This window comes from Apium graveolens, chromosome 6 (assembly GCF_009905375.1).
Source record: "Apium graveolens cultivar Ventura chromosome 6, ASM990537v1, whole genome shotgun sequence".
Lineage (NCBI taxonomy): Eukaryota > Viridiplantae > Streptophyta > Magnoliopsida > Apiales > Apiaceae > Apium > Apium graveolens.
The window spans coordinates 26,956,211-26,978,577 of NC_133652.1; the positions used below are offsets into that span (position 1 = coordinate 26,956,211).

The following is a 22,367-nucleotide window of genomic DNA, read 5'->3' on the forward strand; positions in this document are numbered from 1 at the left end:
ATAACAAAACTGAGAATAATGATCATCAGGTGACTATGATTATGATATCAAGTGAACATTGGATTATGATTCAGAATTGGATAATATACTTTTAATTTAAAAACCAAGGTTAGGCTGCTGATCAGTCACGCACTAACCCCGAGCAAGGCACACAGCATTGCTCTAACTACTGGATCCAAGGCACACATTGGCCTAACTTGACCATTATATGGTCTGACCACGAATCTGGTCCACAATTTTATAAAAACAATCCAATTCTAACATAATAACAGAATATGCAATAATAAACAATAACCAGAATCATTAACAACAATGAGTGTTTAACAATGAAAGGGTTTCAATCTTTGTAAGGATTAATAAAGTAGTTTAAAAGCTTGAATGCTGGGTAATGAAAGAATTGGATAACAAAAGAATCAATATTTCAGGGTTTCAAAGATTTGGGCTCTCAAAGCATAGGATACAATGGTTGAATGTACAAGTAATTCAGTTCAGTGTTTGGTATTTTGTTTGCATGTATTTATGGAATAGTATCGTATATTTGAGGTTCGAGTTTGGGTTTACAATAATCAATGGCTTAGAAAGAATATGATTCATGGCTCAAGAACAATAACTGAAATCAGGGTTTAGGTTTCCGTGCTTCAAAGCACTTGCAATGTCAACAAGACTATCAAGAATTTCAATATCTCGAGAAAGTTCAGAACACTTGCCTGGTATTAGCTCACTACTCTATACTCGCTTCCAATCACAATCGTCTTATTCCTCAACTATCTGTTTCCCTTTCTTACGCCTTGCCTCTTCTGCTCACATATCATAAGCATCTATCAATCATCAACTCACAAGATTCTATTCAACGCACACTTCTATCTACCCTTCATTTTACCCAAATCCGATTAACGGATTGAAATCTACGCAATAACGAAGTAAACACCGCATATATAGACCGATAGTCAAACAACATGTCACGTATAACACTTAATACATCACATAATCAATGACATATCATTTATAAAGAAGTCTTAGGTCATAAATGTGCTTTCGGGTATTTAAAATAATTTTTAAAACATTTTTCGGAATTAAAATGGGTCGTTGGATCAATTTCGGTTTAATAAACAGGGTTCGGTTGGCCAATTCTGGCTCCGAAACAATTTTAGAATAATTATCGAGCCTTGAAAATAATTTAGAATAATATTTTAAAGCTCGAAACTATTTTTCAGAATTTTTAAATCATTTTTAATAATTAAATCTAATTAAATAATTAATTAAAAATCAATTAATAATTAATTAAATCAATTAATCAATTAATTTTCGAATTAATTGACTAATTAGTCAATTAAAAATTAACTGAAATTAATTAAATAATTAATTCAGATTTATTTGTGAATTAAAAATAATTTTCGGAATTAAAATAATAATTTTTAGAATTTTCAGAAATTAAAAACGAATTTTTATAATAAAAATAAATGAGAAATATGATTTTTAAACATTTTTAAAACAGGAATCCTATTTTTGCAAAGTCTGGAAACTACAGGGACCAAACTGCATCGTCCCCAAAACTTCAGGGACCAAACTGCAATTTTTACAGTCCAGTCGCCGGAAAACACAGGGGTGGCCGGAGAACACGATTCCGGCCTCCTCACCTTGCCACAAGCTCCAGATCACATCTACACAACACCAGGAACACAACCATGCAATCAAAACAACCTAACAATCCCTGAGTTGGCCGGAATTTGGCCGTGAAATTTTCCAGTTTCCGGCGAACATCGGAAAACTTCAAAACACAACTCCCTTCTCTACAGACCTCGTTGGTTCATGAAACTTATACGAATGGATTGCTAATTTCACAGAGAACACAACCCACTATATCACAACATCAATCTATCACAGAATAAGAAACCCCCAAATTTCAATTAAGAACATTCATACGGGTTATAAACCCTAATTTTAAAATTCGAAAATCAAACTCAAATTTGAACATATTATTGAACTCCAAATCAGACGTATGACATATGAAAATCATCAGGAAAACAAGCTCTACAACATGCAATCATCAAATCATACAAACAATCATCCGAACAAAAATTCATATTTTTAATAAAATAAATTCGAAAATAATTAAATTTTCAGAAATTCAACCTTTGATTCTGCAGTGAAACAAAGCTTAGAATCTGATAGTACTCCTTGAAACCTTCAAATCGGTTACTCCAACTTTTCAAACGGATTTCACTAACGCCTTGAATTTGTGGTTTGATTCTCAGAAAGGTTTATGAATATATGATTTTTCTCTGTAAAATTATATATTTATCTGTCTGCAAATGATTTTGATACGAAATAAAATACGGTAAAAGGCTATTTATAATTACGGAAAATTAGTATCCCGTTGGATCATTCCGGATATAAAATGGTACGTTTATTTATAAAAACTGATCCAAACGGTATCGGTTTTCGGGATAATTATCCAAATCAGTACAACTTGTACTGCGGTCTTGGTCTCAGCACCCAGTTACACGTACTACGAAGTGATAATTGGGATAGTTTAATAAAAAGCTCCCGTTTATCGAAAATACGGGTTTTATTAATTTACCGAAACGAATATTGTATCGAAAATGTTGTGCCGGGACCCGCGCAGGACAAACCGTACGCCGGATCGAAAAAGTCGAAACATGGAAAATGCTCGGAATATTACAATTAGGTTAGGAAGGAGTTCTCGGAAGAGTTTCGGGTTCCAAAAACGTAAAAACGATTGACGTCGGTTGGTTCCCGTTTTTATAAAATAGATTTTAATTACCCGGAAAAAGATTTTAAAAATTTCATATGATTCTTATAAATCTATAAATCACCATAAAAATAATTAGGAAGATATAACAATTATCTATATTTTATTTTGGACATATAAAAATTAAAATACTCAATTAATATTATTTTTGAATATTCAAGTACATATATCACTTAACAATTAACTCACAGAATAGATACTGAACACACATATTAATTATTTAATAGTAAAAATAATTACACGTCATATCCCGGATATTACATCCTTCCCCCTTAAAAGGATTCTGTCCTCAAAATCTTCTAAGAAAACAAATGAGGGTACTTTTCTCTCATATCACTTTCTAACTCCCAGGTTGACTCTTCAACCTTTGGGTTTCTCCACAATACTCTTACTAACTTTATCACTTTATTCCTTAATACTTTCTCTCTTTCCACTAAAATCCTTATTGGATTCTCTACATATGATAAATCTGCCTAAAGCTCTATTGGCTCATATTCTATTACATGCCTGGAGTCTGGATTATATTTCTTGAGCATCGATACATGAAAAACATTGTGAATGTGCTCCATGTGCGGAGGTAACGCCAATTCGTAAGCGACTTTGCCAACGCTCTTTAGGATCTCAAAAGGTCCGACATATCTTGGGCTTAGCTTTCCTTTCTTCCCAAACCTCGTTAGTCCTTTCCACGGTGATACTTTCAATAATACTAAGCTCCCTTCTTCAAATTCCATGTCTTTCCTTGACTGGTCTGCATATTTCCTCTGACGATTTTGTGCGGCTATTAATCTTTTCTGGATAAGTTCAACAACTTCCTTTGTCTGCTGTACCAATTCAGGTCCGAGTATTTTGCGTTCTCCTACTTCATTCCAATATAATGGAGATCTACATTTGCGTCCATAAAGGGCTTCATAAGGTGGCATCCCAATGCTGGCGTGGTAACTGTTGTTATAAGCAAATTCTACCAGGGGTAAATGCTCGTCCCAACTTCCTTTGAAATCAATAGCACAAACACGTAGCATGTCCTCGATTGTCTGGATTGTTCTTTCACTTTGGCCGTCCGTCTGCGGGTGATAGGCCGTACTCATATTCAATTTTGTTCCCAAACATTCTTGAAAACTCTTCCAAAATCTTGAATTAAACCTTGGATCTCGATCAGATACGATAGATACTGGAACTCCATGACGAACTACAATTTCTTTTAGGTACATATGAACTAACTTGTCGAGCGAAAATCTTTCATTTATAGGCAGAAAATGAGCTGACTTGGTAAGTCTATCCACTATAACCCAAATGGCATCATGATTAGCCCTTGTCCTTGGTAATCCAACTATGAAATCCATGGTAATATGTTCCCACTTCCATTCTGGAATCTCCAATGGCTGTAGCAATCCGCTTGGTCTCTGATGCTCCGCTTTAACTCTCTGACAGGTATAACATTTGCTAACCCATTCCGCAATTTCCCTCTTCATATTTGGCCACCAATAATTCTTCTTTAAATCTCTGTACATTTTGGTACTCCCTGGATGGATGGAATATCTTGAACTATGTGCCTCTTGTAAAATTTCATTCTTTAACTCCGTTACTGGTGGAATCCAAACTCTTGAAGAAAACCTAAGAATACCTTGATCATCTTGTTGCGTGCATAATTCCTCACCTATCAAACTATTTATATCTTGATCCATTACCTCTTTCTGGCATTTCTTTATTTTCTCCAATAACTCCGGGTGGAAAATCATACTGTATACTTTTGCTTCCTTAGGCTTGCAAATTCTAACCTCCAATTCTAATTTCTGAAATTCTTTATATATTTCTTCAGGTACAGATAACACATTTAACCTTTCCTTCCGACTTAACGCATCTGCTACAACGTTCGCCTTACCGGGATGATAATTAATCGAGCAATCATAATCCTTGATAAATTCTAACCATCTTCTTTGCCTCATATTAAGTTCCTTCTGGGTAAATATATATTTCAAACTTTTATGATCCGTGAAAATCTCACACTTTTCTCCATACAAATAATGTCTCCAAATCTTCAAAGCAAAAACTATGGCTGCTAGCTCCAAATCATGAGTAGGGTATTTCTGTTCGTGTGGTTTCAATTGTCTTGACGCATAAGCAATCACCTTGTCGTGCTGCATAAGAACACATCCTAGTCCTTTATGAGAAGCATCGCTATAAATTACGAAATTCCCTTGATCGTCTGGAAGTGACAAAACAGGTGTCGTGATTAATCTCTGCTTCAATTCTTGAAAACTTTCTTCGCACTTGTCGTTCCATATAAACTTTTCATTCTTTCGTGTAAGCTTTGTTAATGATGTGGCAATCCTTGAGAAATTTTGAACAAATCGACGATAATATCCCGCCAATCCTAGGAAACTTCTTACCTCAGTGGGTGTTCTCGGTCTCTCCCAATTTGTAATTGCTTCGATCTTTGCCGGGTCCACTTTGATCCCTTCATTACTGACTATGTGTCCTAAGAACTGAACTTCCTGTAGCCAAAACTCACACTTCGACAGTTTAGCATATAACTTCTTCTTCCTTAAAATCTCCAAAGCCGTTCTCACATGTTCCGCATGATCCTCTTTCGTTTTGGAATAGATTAAAATATCGTCTATAAACACAATAACAAACTTATCCAAATACTCTTTGAAAATTCTATTCATCAGGTCCATAAGCGTTGCTGGGGCGTTGGTCAATCCAAAAGACATCACTAGAAATTCATAATGCCCATACCTTGTTCTGAAAGCTGTCTTTGGTATATCCTCTGGCTTGATCTTTAGTTGATGATATCCCGATCTTAAATCAATTTTGGAGAAATACTTGGCTCCCTTCAATTGGTCAAACAAATCATCGATTCTGGGTAACGGATACTTGTTTTTGATTGTCAGCTTATTGAGCTCCCTATAGTCAATGCACAGTCTCATGCTTCCATCTTTCTTCTTGACAAATAATACCGGGGCTCCCCACGGGGATACGCTAGGTCTAATTACTCCTTTCTCTAACAATTCTTGCAATTGCCTTGCTAGCTCCTTCATTTCAACAGGCGCCATTCTGTACGGGGCTTTGGACACCGGTTCTATTCCAGGTTCTAAGTCGATCGCAAATTCAATTTCTCTATCTGGAGGAAGTCCTGGTAATTCATCGGGAAATACGTCTGGAAATTCATTCACTACTGGAATATCTTCAAGTTTTGCTGGCTCCTGACTTCTGTCGATTACATATGCTACGAAATGCTCACATCCTTGCCGTAATAATTTCTTGGCTTGAATCATTGTTAAGAACTTCTTTACTTGTTTCTGACCTTTGAACGTTACTATTCTTTCGTCTGGCGTTTTCACCATTACTTTCTTATTCCGACAATCTATCTGAGCATCATGCTTAGATAACCAATCCATCCCTAATATTACATCAAATTCTCCTAACTTAAATGGTATCAAATCTACACAAAACATACTACCAGAAATCTCAACCTCACAATTTCCACAAACTTGGTTCACAGTTACACGTTCTTGATTTGCTAATTCCACAGTCATTATTTCATTTAAGCATTCAACTGGACAATTTAATTTACTAACAAAGTCTTGTGAAACAAACGATCGAGTTGCTCCCGAATCTATTAACACTTTGGCACATAAAGAATTCACATTAAGCGTACCTGCCACGACATCCGTATCCTGGATAGCATCCTTCACTGACATGACAAAAACTCTAGCCCTTGGAGTCTCATTCACGGTTGGGGTAGATCCCATAATCCTCAATGCATTACTGACTGGGGCTGGTGTCTTGCAATCCCTGGCCATATGTCCTGGCTTCCCACATTTAAAGCATGTAAATCCAATGGCTGGAACCTTCACTGCTGGATTCCGGATAGGCTGATCCTTATTTGCTGGCTGATTTCGGCACTCCCTTGAATAGTGCCCTTTCTGGTTGCATTTAAAACATACCACATTCAACTTGTTACAAACTCCTCCATGCTTCTTTCCACAAATTTGACAATCTGGAAAAGTTAATCTCAACTGATTCGGCTGATTTACATTAGCTGGACGATTGCCCTGTCCTCCGTCTCCTGCATTTTGTCTTCTGAAATTAAAATTTCTTCCTGGCTGGAACTTGCCCTTCTTGAGGTTTGGAAACTTCCCTGTTTGTGACTGACCCTCACTTCCCTCAACTTTCCTTTTCTTGCTTTCCTTATCTTTCTGGAACATCTCACTCTCTGTCTCTGCGATCATAGCCTTCTGTACTACTCCTGCATAAGTCTCCAATTCAAAAATAGCTACCTTCCCTCTGATCCATGGCTTCAAGCCTTGCTGGAATCTCTTAGCTTTCTTTCTATCAGTATCAACATACGACGGCACATACCTTGACAATTCCTCAAACTTCCCCTCATAATCTGTTACCGACATATTCCCTTGCTTTAACTCTAAAAACTTCAGCTCCATTTGATCCTGAACAAACTGAGGAAAATACTTTTTCAGAAACAATTCCTTGAACCTTTCCCAAGTAATAACATCCGTACCTTCCAATGTCTTCACCATCTCCCACCAATAGGTGGCTTCATTCTTCAGATAATAACTTGCAAACTCAACCTTCTGTTCCTCCTTCACTTTCACTAAGGCAAATGCCTTCTCTATTTCCTTTAACCAAACATTTGCTTCAATTGGCTCTAAGGAACCCTTGAATTCTGGTGGGTTTATTGCCTGAAAAGTTTTGAAGGTTACCTGGGGATTGGTCTGTCTTTGTTGTTGTTGTGCTAGGTGAACTGTTTGTTGAGCCAAGATTTGAAGAATCTGGGCTACTGCTGGGTCCATAGAACCTGGGTTCACATTCGGGTTTGTATCATCTTGATTGTTGTTGTTGTTGGTTTCTTCATTTCTGGTGTTGGTGCGGGTATTTCTTTTAGGAGGCATTTTCTGTAAAGAATCAATCAATTTATTTAGCTTTTAAATCAAATATTTGCATAAAAGAAAAGTTTTGTAAAACAGGAATATCTCTTTTTGAAAACAGTTATAACTAAGTAAATTGCATGCTTCTTTACAGAATATAAACAGTTATGGAAAACAGGGTACATGGTATCACAGGGTATAATTGGTGCAATAAATAAGGTAAAGTAAAACAGGTACAATAAAATAAATGACAGTGCTGGAAAGGAAAAAGGTACTGATATATATAGATCAAAGGTTTTAAGGTAGTACAAGCGTAAAGACGCTTCGAAGGTAAAAGCAAAAAGGTACAACAACTTACTCACTAGTCAGCATAGCTAGTCTATAAATACAACTCAAAAGTATATTGATACACACTACACACTACTGTACATACTACATAACCATAACAATACTTCTCAGCATCTCCATCTCTGAATCTCTGGCTCATGGCAAATCTGGACCTCCTATCTCCTCAAGCTCCTCTAGAACCCACTTAGCCCACTCGACTAGGAAATCAGGGGTGATGTCCTCATATGTAGCCTCAGCAATCCTCATAGCAGCTGCTCTACGAAACGCCTGGAGCCTCTCTCTAAGTCGCCTCTCACCACTCCCCATCTCTCTGGTACGCATGATATGCAATAACTCCTGGATCTGACCCTGTAGGAATCGCTGCTCCATAAGGCAAGCCTCAAACTGATGATATGGGACAGGATAGGAAGAGAACTGGAAAGGTACTCCCGTGACTGAATGACTAGTAAAGCCTGAATCCGCAGGTGGGGGTCCTCTGATAGGTGGCCTCACGCCTGGAGGTGGAATAGCCTGCAGTGGTACGGGATGCAACACCGGTGGAGGTAGAATAACCAATGCTAGTGGAACAACAGGACGTGGATCTGAAAACGGCACTCCAACTGAAGGCTCTGAATGATCAGCTGATACAGGAATAAAAGAGTCGGCCATCTCTGCTATCTGAAATCATATCGCAATATAAGAATCTCGCAAACTATACTAATACCTGATATACAGAAGCACTCACCCTCTCAACGTTCTCTCATCCTATGCCTTACTTCTAATCTTAACCCTCTACCCATTCCCGTTAACCTAGGCTTGTGTCAGTGACTTATAACCTGTAGCTCTGATACCAACCTGTGGCGCCCTCCTAACCCGGGTCAGAAGTTTGGGGTCCACACACACACCTTAATTATAACCTGCTTATATCCAAGATAAAGATAATAATAATATATGCAGTGACCCTACTTATCAACCACCACGGACCGCAACAGGTTAAAGTATGCACACAAGCCAACACACTAATATATTACAAACCGTTCAAATCCCAACTATTTCAAACTCACACTGAGTATCAAACATTATTACAAACTTTTACAAACTTAAATTATCCCAAAAGAAGCCTACTAGTTCAACTTCCTCAACCTGAACCCCTAGCTCTCGCGCTGGACTGGGGATCCTCGCTACCAACTGGTTCCTTTTTAACTGGAAAGAATATAAACAACATCGCACAAATGAGCTAACTAGCTCAGCAAGTCACAATAACAAAACTGAGAATAATGATCATCAGGTGACTATGATTATGATATCAAGTGAACATTGGATTATGATTCAGAATTGGATAATATACTTTTAATTTAAAAACCAAGGTTAGGCTGCTGATCAGTCACGCACTAACCCCGAGCAAGGCACACAGCATTGCTCTAACTACTGGATCCAAGGCACACATTGGCCTAACTTGACCATTATATGGTCTGACCACGAATCTGGTCCACAATTTTATAAAAACAATCCAATTCTAACATAATAACAGAATATGCAATAATAAACAATAACCAGAATCATTAACAACAATGAGTGTTTAACAATGAAAGGGTTTCAATCTTTGTAAGGATTAATAAAGTAGTTTAAAAGCTTGAATGCTGGGTAATGAAAGAATTGGATAACAAAAGAATCAATATTTCAGGGTTTCAAAGATTTGGGCTCTCAAAGCATAGGATACAATGGTTGAATGTACAAGTAATTCAGTTCAGTGTTTGGTATTTTGTTTGCATGTATTTATGGAATAGTATCGTATATTTGAGGTTCGAGTTTGGGTTTACAATAATCAATGGCTTAGAAAGAATATGATTCATGGCTCAAGAACAATAACTGAAATCAGGGTTTAGGTTTCCGTGCTTCAAAGCACTTGCAATGTCAACAAGACTATCAAGAATTTCAATATCTCGAGAAAGTTCAGAACACTTGCCTGGTATTAGCTCACTACTCTATACTCGCTTCCAATCACAATCGTCTTATTCCTCAACTATCTGTTTCCCTTTCTTACGCCTTGCCTCTTCTGCTCACATATCATAAGCATCTATCAATCATCAACTCACAAGATTCTATTCAACGCACACTTCTATCTACCCTTCGTTTTACCCAAATCCGATTAACGGATTGAAATCTACGCAATAACGAAGTAAACACCGCATATATAGACCGATAGTCAAACAACATGTCACGTATAACACTTAATACATCACATAATCAATGACATATCATTTATAAAGAAGTCTTAGGTCATAAATGTGCTTTCGGGTATTTAAAATAATTTTTAAAACATTTTTCGGAATTAAAATGGGTCGTTGGATCAATTTCGGTTTAATAAACAGGGTTCGGTTGGCCAATTCTGGCTCCGAAACAATTTTAGAATAATTATCGAGCCTTGAAAATAATTTAGAATAATATTTTAAAGCTCGAAACTATTTTTCAGAATTTTTAAATCATTTTTAATAATTAAATCTAATTAAATAATTAATTAAAAATCAATTAATAATTAATTAAATCAATTAATCAATTAATTTTCGAATTAATTGACTAATTAGTCAATTAAAAATTAACTGAAATTAATTAAATAATTAATTCAGATTTATTTGTGAATTAAAAATAATTTTCGGAATTAAAATAATAATTTTTAGAATTTTCAGAAATTAAAAACGAATTTTTATAATAAAAATAAATGAGAAATATGATTTTTAAACATTTTTAAAACAGGAATCCTATTTTTGCAAAGTCTGGAAACTACAGGGACCAAACTGCATCGTCCCCAAAACTTCAGGGACCAAACTGCAATTTTTACAGTCCAGTCGCCGGAAAACACAGGGGTGGCCGGAGAACACGATTCCGGCCTCCTCACCTTGCCACAAGCTCCAGATCACATCTACACAACACCAGGAACACAACCATGCAATCAAAACAACCTAACAATCCCTGAGTTGGCCGGAATTTGGCCGTGAAATTTTCCAGTTTCCGGCGAACATCGGAAAACTTCAAAACACAACTCCCTTCTCTACAGACCTCGTTGGTTCATGAAACTTATACGAATGGATTGCTAATTTCACAGAGAACACAACCCACTATATCACAACATCAATCTATCACAGAATAAGAAACCCCCAAATTTCAATTAAGAACATTCATACGGGTTATAAACCCTAATTTTAAAATTCGAAAATCAAACTCAAATTTGAACATGTTATTGAACTCCAAATCAGACGTATGACATATGAAAATCATCAGGAAAACAAGCTCTACAACATGCAATCATCAAATCATACAAACAATCATCCGAACAAAAATTCATATTTTTAATAAAATAAATTCGAAAATAATTAAATTTTCAGAAATTCAACCTTTGATTCTGCAGTGAAACAAAGCTTAGAATCTGATAGTACTCCTTGAAACCTTCAAATCGGTTACTCCAACTTTTCAAACGGATTTCACTAACGCCTTGAATTTGTGGTTTGATTCTCAGAAAGGTTTATGAATATATGATTTTTCTCTGTAAAATTATATATTTATCTGTCTGCAAATGATTTTGATACGAAATAAAATACGGTAAAAGGCTATTTATAATTACGGAAAATTAGTATCCCGTTGGATCATTCCGGATATAAAATGGTACGTTTATTTATAAAAACTGATCCAAACGGTATCGGTTTTCGGGATAATTATCCAAATCAGTACAACTTGTACTGCGGTCTTGGTCTCAGCACCCAGTTACACGTACTACGAAGTGATAATTGGGATAGTTTAATAAAAAGCTCCCGTTTATCAAAAATACGGGTTTTATTAATTTACCGAAACGAATATTGTATCGAAAATGTTGTGCCGGGACCCGCGCAGGACAAACCGTACGCCGGATCGAAAAAGTCGAAACATGGAAAATGCTCGGAATATTACAATTAGGTTAGGAAGGAGTTCTCGGAAGAGTTTCGGGTTCCAAAAACGTAAAAACGATTGACGTCGGTTGGTTCCCGTTTTTATAAAATAGATTTTAATTACCCGGAAAAAGATTTTAAAAATTTCATATGATTCTTATAAATCTATAAATCAACATAAAAATAATTAGGAAGATATAACAATTATCTATATTTTATTTTGGACATATAAAAATTAAAATACTCAATTAATATTATTTTTGAATATTCAAGTACATATATCACTTAACAATTAACTCACAGAATAGATACTGAACACACATATTAATTATTTAATAGTAAAAATAATTACACGTCATATCCCGGATATTACAGTTGTTGTATGTTGATGACATGTTGATAGCAGGATCAAACATGAGGGAAATCAACAAGTCAAAGATACAGATGTCTGAGGAGTTTGAGATGAAGGATATGGGTGCAGCAAAACAGATACATGGTATGAGCATTATAAGAGATAGAGCTGAAGGTACTTGAAAATTATCTCAAGAAAAGTATGTTGATAAATTGTTGCATAAATTCAGTGTCCATGATGCGAAGACCAGAAGTACACCGTTGGCTAGTCACTTTAATCTCACAAAGAAGCAATCACCTAAAACTGATGAAGACAAAAAATATATGGCTAAAGTTCCTTATGCATCTGTAGTTGGCAGTTTAATGTATGCTATGGTGTGTACAAGGCCAGACATTGCTCATTCAGTGGAAGTTGTTAGCAGATTTATGCCTAATCCAGGAAGAGAGCATTGGGAAGCAGTCAAGTGGTTGTTACGCTACTTGAAAGGCACATCCAAGGTTGCACTATGTTTTAGTAAGAAAGATGTTATCTTGGAAGGGTTCTTTGATGCAGATTTGGGTGGATGTTTCGATACAAGAAAAAGTACAACGGGTTATATTTTCACTTTGGGTGGCACCGCAGTTAGTTGGATGTCTCTACTTCAAAAGTTGCTCTTTCAACCATAAAAGCAGAATATATGGCTATCACTGAAGCTAGCAAGGAGATGATTTGGTTGAAGAATTTTCTTGAGGAGTTGGGCAAGAAACAGGCGGACAGTGCTTTGTATAGCGACAGTCAGAGTGATATTCTTCTTGCGAAGAATCTCGTGTTTCATGCTAGGACGGAGCATATTCAGCTGAGATATCACTTTACAAGAGAGTTGATAAGCAATAGTACTTTGTCATTGAAGAAAATCCTTGGTTCAAAGAATCCTGCAGATATGTTGACGAAGGTGGTTACGAATGAAAAGTTGAAGTTTTGCGTAACTTCAACTGGCCTTCATAATTGATTGATGAGAAGTCGTTGCACTAGTTAGGGTTATTGATTGAAAAATTGATTTTATTAGACTTACAAGAGTGAAGTGAAGATTGGTCAGACTCCAAGTGGGAGATTGTTGGGTTTGTGGAGTCTATTAATTAAGCCCATGAAAATGAAAATAGACTATTCAGATTCAAATTAGTTTATGAATTAGTTTGATTTTCAGATTTGAACTATAATTTTGATTTGGGCCTAATTTTTTCTCTTATAAATACTCATATAATTGTAAAATCATAACACAACAAATTGTGAGAGATCAATACAAAATTAGTATGATTTATGGAGTAGAAATTTCTGAACCACGTAAATTTTTGTCTTGTGTGATTGTCGTTTAATTTTTTATTTTTATTTATTCACTTTAAATTTTGTTTTCGTTGTTCAACACATATAAAAAGATTCGACATTATTCTGGCACAAGGAGATCTCCATGAGCCTCTCGCAACCATAACTCATGAACTAGTTCGACTAATTTATTTTAAATTCTGCAAACTACTACACAAATGATTTGACACGATTTTTACAACATCAACCTCCATGAATGAATGGGGAACAGATAAAAATCATAATCGGTATTTAATATTTAAAGTATCGTATGTACGTGATGTAGACAAAACAGCTATCGTCTTCACTTCACTTGAATTTTAAATAGAACCCGGACAAACACCGTTCCTGAAACCCTACCGGGAGAAATAAAGAACCATCTGCACTCCTCAACCACTCCAATTAAGATCTTCCAACACATACACAACAAACTTCGATTTTGGGGAAGGCTTAAGCGGCGGCTTCTTCTTCGTTTTCATGGTTTGAATCTCTCTCTCTCTCCCTTTTTTATTATTTTCCCTTTTTATTATTTTAATGTTAGGGGTTAATTGATTTATGTTGTCTATCTTTTAACTTGTTGGTAAGCTACGATTCTTGGTGGTTTTACTAGAGCTTGTTTGCTAAGCAAAGCCCGCGAGGTTTAGCAAAACCACAGGAGAAGGATCGTAGCTTAAGAGGATTAGTCTCGCAGGAGTTAGTACTGCCAATTTAACGTACACATGTTTACGACACTATACATCAACTCCACTATGCTTAGAATTAATAATAATTACAATACAATTACAATTACAATATTCTGTATGGGTGTTCATCAAACAGCCCACACCGCACAACTGGTTTTTAATTTTGTGAAGTTTTCACAAATCGCGTGATGTGGTGCGGATTGCGGTTTGAGCTTTTGATAGTGTGGTTCAGACCGCATGGCACCGCAATTTCCTAAAATTAATCAAATTATATGATTTGATGGTTATATTGGACAACCATATTCACAATTATAACTATTATATTAAAAATAAACACATTATTATTATTTTGTATAAATGATTTGATACAACATTATTAAGTTAATATATATTTCAAACTTGTGTTTTAACCTTTTTAGTGATTTATTCTATATATCTTATATGTTAATGTTATAGTTGGTATAATATTTTGGCAACATTTATTTATATGAATGTTTTGAGTTGTAAATATTTATACAAATTTAATTTATTATTTTCTCAAATTGCTTAAACCGCATCGCGTCACACAACATTTCCGTTATCATGTATGCTCTTTTTAAAGAAATCTTTATGTACGCGGTGTGGTATACCCACAATATTTTGTAATATTATAATTAATATGTTATGATCTTTTAGATTCTAAATTGAAACAATTTTTCTTAGAAATATCAATACTATTATACTAATTTATAAATGGTTATGCTATTTCTTAATATTTTATATCCATCAAAATTCTGATCATAAACCTTTAATGTGAAGGGTACCTACCTAGCTGAGGTGTTCAATGTTATATATCTCGGCCGTGGTGAAATAAAGCCCGAGAAGCAAATTGGAACGATCAAAGTTGATGATGGTACAACATCTCACTACCTCTACAAGGTCAACGATGTTGATATGAGCAGGCCATCAATTCAACCTGGGGATGAACTTATTCTCACAGGTCCTAATGTACGGTTGATCTCTAGTGATGGACCCCTTGAAATTGATTTCGATCTATTTGATAGTGATTACAAGGACTCTATTTGTTATGAATGCTACCCTTGTAATCCGCGTTTAAAGAACAAACCTATAGAAAAAAGGATCATATCAAAAGATGGCACCGGAGAGATTCTTGTTCTATATTCTTTATTCTATAATTCTGTGGAAGCTCATTTGAAAATTAAGTTGTTAACCAATGACAACTCCGCCACCGCTAATCTCCACGGGGTTATTGCTGCCAGCATAAGTGATATTGACCGGCCTGCGTTTTCAAGTATGCTCTATTTAAAGAAACCTGGCTATGGGATTAATTTGGGATGCGGGGATCACATTCCACTGTCCAGATCTATTGTAGCAGTGCCTTATGGGTCGATGCTGTTTTTAGACTTTCATCTTGTTACCGGTGATGATGATATTGTTGAAGGCTATTTAGAGTTCAATGTTAAACCAAGTGATGAGTTAGTTAAATCTTTCTCAGGTAAAAAGGGTGAACTCGTAGCAAGTGTGACTTTTGTGGATGAACTGGATGATGATGGATCCGAAGATGAATCCAATGATGATGGATCCGAAGATTGATATGACTTGTAATGCAACTCATCATTTAAGTGTCTAGACTCCTTAGTTGTAAGAAAGTTTGTACTTTTTTTTTCTGAATTACGTGGCTGTCGAAATAATGGGGAAACCCAAATTATGGTTGCTATGAATCTTTGTGCAGACAAATATGTTTTAAAGATAGAGATAGGGTATTGTGATTTTTTTTTCCTTTCACTTTGCTAATACTTGAAGACTTCTTTCCGTTTATGTTAAATGTCAGAATACGTAAACAGCTTCATTGTGATGCACTGATGAACATCATGTTTTCAATTGTATGCCTGTTACGTTTTAGGAGCATATAATTATCATATGTCAAGTCAAGGCACTACTTACATGATAATTGATAACCCAACTTCCCACATATGGTAGTGTCCTTGGAGCATTCACTAATTCTTATTATGTCATTCTCTTTTACCTTGCCCCCGTGCTGCCACAAGAACTCAAGTTTCTTGACCAATTATCACTGTCTGGCCACCTCTGTGGAAATGAGAACAAACTACATTGTGAGGTTCAATTAGTTCAGTAATCAAGAAGATAGGGTTAATTGTATACACAATTTTCAGAAGTGTAGATTTCATTAGTTTGCATGAAGATTTGAATATTTGTTAACACTGGCAATAATTTCTATATTACTCGATACATATATCGGTTTATGAATTGAGTTCTATGGAGTCCCCAATTTTATTGGAGTCCTGGAGTCCATATTTGTTCTACCAATAAAATATTGCAAAATATTTTATTTTGTAAAACATATCTTACAAACATCACTATTTTAATATAAATATTGCAAATTTCATACATTTTATAAGTAAAATATTACAAAATATATTATGTTATGCAACATTAACATGAATGTCTGCACACTAAACATGTTCGGTAGAACAACATATTTTGTAATATTTTACTTGTAAAATATATGGAATTTGCAAGATTATCATTAAAGTAATGCTATTTGCATAACAAGATTTGCAATATTTTGCAATGTTTTTAACGTAATACATTGTTTGCATAACATATACGGACTCCAGGACTCCAATTACCATGGAACTTTACTTGTAGTTCTTCCACCCAAAATTTTTGAGTTTTAAAAATCCATTAGATTCATGAGCCATTTTTGGGGAAAGCACAACCCTTTTTCAATACTCTTGAACAACAAATTATCACCAATAAACATGTATCTCAGTATATATACATATAACAAGATTCCAGACCTTGGTTCAAACTATGATCATTGTGTTATTTTCTGTATATGGATTCACGTCTTCTTACCCGGGATTCGAACCACACACACCTTCTAATCCGGGATTTGTACCTCAGACATATACCTCTCAGCCAGAGAGGAGGGAATGGAAATGCGTGGATAGCTGGGGCTCTGCTCCTTTAGTGCATCCAGATTTTTTTCATTAATTAAAACAAATATTGCACAAAAACATATAGATCTTTTATGGTGCGTAACTCCATGCTCAAACTTGGGATGCATAATCACCACTGTAATCAATTTCAGATTCCAAATCCAAATCCTCATCAGCATCAAGTGAATTACCAGTACCAAGTTGCCCTTCTGCTTTGGTTCCTGTTTCCCCTGGGATCTTGGCCTCTTGTATGATCTGCATTATTTCTTCAACGCTTTGAAGTTGTTTATTACGGTCAGCTTCTCCGTAGTTTGTTTTCTCTCCTTCCACCAATTCTCGCTGCATGTTTTTCAGAAACCATGGGTGCTTCTTGATCTCAGGAATGGTGATTCTCTATTACAAGCATTTAAATGCGTTTAGCAAACATGTTATAGTGCCATGCCAAATATTTCTATATAAAGTAACATCGAGAATGCTTAGCTAAATAGAGTTTTCTTTAGCAAGCACTATTCAGACATTCTACATGAGTAGCTAACATGTTCTATACCCTAACCATGAACTTAATAAGGTTTTCTTTAGCAATACACTTTTTGCCAGTTAACTTTGTCTATTGTTTTGTGCTAAATTTCCTTCAGTTTTTAGACTCCAGCAAGCCTTCCATAAACTTAACCACTTTAATTACATAAACTAATTTGAAAGCGAAAATGGAAAGACATAGATTTTATTTTAAAGGACTAATATTTACTATCTATAGAACTACTCAAGGATAACAATGTTAAATAATTAAATGCATCATAAACCTAACGATAATACCTTAGAGGGGTTTGCAACAAAGATCTGGGAGAGAAGATGTCTACAATCAGCAGATACTCGCACATAATCGGGTATGGAGTACTGCACACTCATTATTCTCTGTTAAAATTGAAAATCATTATAGTCAGTGTACTGCCAATATGTATTGTTTAAAACAGAAAATTATTTATTCAACTGAAATGTTCAAGTTGTATGAAAATTACCCCAATGGTTTTGCGGAAATTTCTAGGATCTTCAGGATCCTCAAAAGGGTAGGCTCCTACTAGCATCACGTACAGAGTCACTCCACAGGACCACACATCAGCAATCTAAAAGTAGAGGAATTTTGAGCTAAAAGGAAGCAGATAATTCTACGGTAACCATGTGCACTTTGAAGAAAACCAGAAGTCGACATTGACATTTGACAGTAAGCTGGTGTAACAGATACAACTAGTACAAGAAATAGATTGTGTATGCAGCACTGGGTAGATTTTTTTGTCCAGAATTGAAAATAACCAAGCTAATGGTGCTTTGTAAAACATGACGTAAGCACTGACTAGTTAATTATGTCACATTGGCTCTTTATGATTATGATTAATAATTATTGATCAATCAAGCACAAAAAGTGAATCAATGAAAGGCTCTGTCGGCTAATTTAGCAAAAAAGATAAAGACACTATCAGCTGGTACCTTTCCATCATATTCCTTTCTTGAAAGAACCTCAGGGGCAATATAAGCTGGAGTTCCAACAGTTGATTTGGGCTGAGAATGCAATAAAGCTGACTGCACAACCCGAGATACAGTGAAGTAAGAAGCAAATAATGCCAAAATATTTATATTAACCAAGGTCGTCACAAGTAATTAGCAGAATCCATATACGGAAACAATATACCATTCAAACAGTATGTACCTTCGAATAACCAAAATCACATATTTTAAGGCGTGGAGTTGGACTTCCATCTAAGAGAGTGTTTTCAAGTTTTAAGTCCCTGTGACAAATTTCCTGCAATTATGAACATAGATACTTTGAGAAGCTACAACATAAATATTATGCAAGTGCCATCGTGAGTACATACCATGGAGTGGCAAAAGCTGACTCCAGATATAAGCTGCTGAAAGAAAAAACGTGCCTGTTGCAGAGTAGTTCATCTTTAACATGTTAGTACAAAATTTCAAGCACAGCTGACGCAACAAAAATCTTCATCTCATCAATCTACCTCATCTTCACTAAATCTACCAGCGCTGCATATCCTAGCAAAGAGCTCTCCTCCAGCTGCATATTCCATGACTATGGCTAATTGTGATGGAGTCAACATGACCTACAAGCACATGTACGTTTCAGTATGCTTGTATTCTTTACCTATTATTTTTCATTCAGGTTTTTTCAAATAACCAGGAAAAGAACGTAAATATATGCTGGGGTAAGCACATTGCATATAGTCTAAGCAAAAATTCAACTCCAATAGATATGTGTTTTCGCTTAATGTCTTTGTGTGAGCATATGTGTGTATTAAAGGGGAAATCTTATAACGCAAGACTTTCTCATCAAAATGATCTAACTCACGAAATTTATCAATTGGTAATCAAATTGAAGTATTTAGATGCTTACTTCCTTGAACCTCACAATGTTTGGATGTGTTAATGATCTGTGATTGATAATTTCCCTCTGAACATTCTCGTCAATCTGAAACAAGTCACGGAACCAAATACAGAATGTTATTACAGAAATCCATTATAATATAGTTATGAACAACAAGTGCAATTGAAGAAAAATATGGTATATAAAAACTCAATCTAGATAAAACTATTGTTAGCATCATCTTAAAGTTTGTAATTATTGAAGCTTTATAAACAATGGTGTGAAGCCTACAAACATCGGAAATGTATCAAATTGTTGATGCCGTCATCAACAGATTCCTCGATCTAGGCTTAATTTCAACACTATTTATTACTTTGCATAAACCGATTATAGAAACTTGATAGTACTTTTGCTAATCATTAGCTGATAAAAACTTATATCCCATAATATGTTGTTTGAACTCTTCATTTTACCTTCGAGTACCCGTATCGTACACTTGACACTCGACATGGACACTTATTTTAGGCAAAAAACATGTAATTTTTCAAAATATTTCCGAGTCCGATACTTGGACAAGTGTTCATGTCGGACACTTCTAGCCGAGTCCGAGTAACATATCCCATATACTCAATCTGCATATATTTTTTCTCTTTTTATAAACCATATCCCACAGCTTGTATATATCCTAAAAGTAAAATCCTGATACCAAGGATAAATATTGTCCGAAAAATGTGCTATTGAGAGAAGAGCAATAACATATCAAATTTTCAACAAGATATGCTCTAATAGGGTCCCCCTCTAATCTTAAGGTTTTGGTAGAGGGACCAAACCAATGAAGCCTCTACCACCCAAGAAAATCTGTAGTTAATCACTACCACTCACCTTAAGGGTCATCAGAAAACAGTATATTAAATGATCATCATCAACTGATCTAATAAAGTTATTACATATGTCAAGTCCACTAAAACCCATAGCTTGCATAAAGGTTCAAAGTTTAGCTTATAAATTGACCCTAAAAGCCAGCTAATTTAGACTAGAACTAGAACAATTATGCTACAATCAAAAAGTAATTAAAAAAAACATACCCATCACAAAATCAAACTCACCAATCAGATAAAAGATATAAAAACAAGAACTTTTTAAAATAAAGATTTGAAAAAGTGATCACCTTTTTGCCTCTTTCAATATACTTAACAGCAAAAAGCTCACTTGTGTTCTTGTCTCTGACCAATCTTGCAACTCCAAAATTCCCAGAACCAAGTTCTTTTAACGCCTCATATTTTTGGTCCATTGCAATTACTTAAAAACCTACAAAGCAAACAATGATGTATATATAGATACAATATATATATAAATTAATGCAATGGTGAAGGAAAATAGAGAGGAAATAAAAGAAAGAGATGAGACTCTTTCAAGACAAGACCACTTTACCAAACAATTATAAACTGAAGTGAGTTTGAAAATGAGCTTTTGATATTTCAAAACAAGTGTGGTTTGTATATATCACATTGAATGTGATTGGTTGTTTTGAATTTAAAGGCATGCGTGGATTTAAATACTGTAGGTGCCTTTGATGTTATGCTAACTACATCACTACAAATGCTTTGCTTGCAGTTTGAGAATTACAATATCTTGATTTGATAATGTTAATTTTTTTAAAAAAAATATTTATTTTAATTATAATTTATATTTACGCAACTAATTAAACATACATTGTTTACAGTGAAAGATATAATACATTATTACATCCACCTGCCACGAATCTATACTGGGGAATGATAAAGAACAAACATGTCATTCTCTTATTGTTTGTTTATTTCAAATATGTACTACATAAAATGGTGAAATGAAATCTGTCATTTTCATATTGAATACTTACTTGTTTAAGCTTCGTGATTATGTCAAGGAACGGTCCGGTAGGGTCGTCATCCAAGTCAGACGGTTAAAAAGTTGGTTCAGCTCGAACTCAATTAAATCTCAGTTCATTTAATTAAATGAGTTGTGTTTAAATTTCAAAAAGAGATTTCCGCTCATTTAAATAGCCGGTTCTACTTCTGTAAAATTAATGAACCCGAGTTTGGATATAGTTTTAGATCTATTAAGGGTTTGTTTGATATTGTTGTTACAGACAGAAATATCAGTTTTTCGCTAAAAACAGTTAAAAACTGTTTGATAAAATTTAAAAATTATTTTTCGGAAATGTGTTTTTAGCCTAAAAGCCGTTGTTAGAGAAATCAACTCCCCGTACTTTTAGAAAAAGATGTTTTTCAGCTTTAACCAATAAACATTACCAAAAATATTTCCATTTTTATTTTTTTCATCAAAACATATGCATATCAAAAAAATTATAAAACAATCATCTGATTTTTACAACAACGTCTTTTTCTAAAAACACAACAATTTTTAAAGATAATCCCAAACAGAGCCTAAGTGCCAAAATTAAACGAGCCGATGACTTGTCAACTTGTTAAAATCGGCTCGTTTAGCTAAATGAGCCGATTCGACTCAACTCGTAAAATTAAACGATACGAGATTGGTCAGAAGTTTAGACTCGATAAATTAAATAATGACTCGTCACAATTAACTTCGGATTGAATTACGCTCGATTTAAAATTTAACTATAGCCTGAATTACCATACTCAGGGTCGCTTCTTGCCTGCGAAAATTGGTGGGTCACTGACAATGCGAGACTGACAATGTAATGCAAAAAAACTGCTCTAAAACTGCTCTCCCTCCTACGTGTGTTGGACACGT

General features: G+C 35.1%; 2 protein-coding genes across 2 annotated transcripts; one reads left to right on the forward strand and one right to left on the reverse strand.

Annotated features, from left to right (window-relative positions):
- The first annotated feature begins 13,728 nt into the window (after positions 1–13,728).
- Positions 13,729–16,097, forward strand: LOC141664394 (uncharacterized). The gene is made up of 2 exons (XM_074470336.1): positions 13,729–14,076; positions 15,078–16,097. The coding sequence occupies exons 1-2, from the start codon at positions 14,074–14,076 to the stop codon at positions 15,870–15,872; spliced, it is 798 nt and encodes a 265-aa protein (XP_074326437.1). The 5' UTR covers positions 13,729–14,073; the 3' UTR covers positions 15,873–16,097.
- Positions 16,098–17,001: 904 nt separating this feature from the next.
- LOC141664393 (serine/threonine-protein kinase SAPK3-like) lies at positions 17,002–21,190 on the reverse strand. The gene is made up of 10 exons (XM_074470335.1): positions 21,045–21,190; positions 20,782–20,921; positions 19,644–19,718; positions 19,252–19,353; positions 19,111–19,164; positions 18,945–19,037; positions 18,725–18,817; positions 18,259–18,363; positions 18,056–18,154; positions 17,002–17,635 (listed from the first exon to the last, which is right to left on the reverse strand). Exons 2-10 carry the CDS (start codon positions 20,902–20,904, stop codon positions 17,354–17,356), a joined length of 1,026 nt encoding a protein of 341 aa, XP_074326436.1. The 5' UTR covers positions 20,905–20,921; positions 21,045–21,190; the 3' UTR covers positions 17,002–17,353.
- Positions 21,191–22,367: the final 1,177 nt, after the last annotated feature.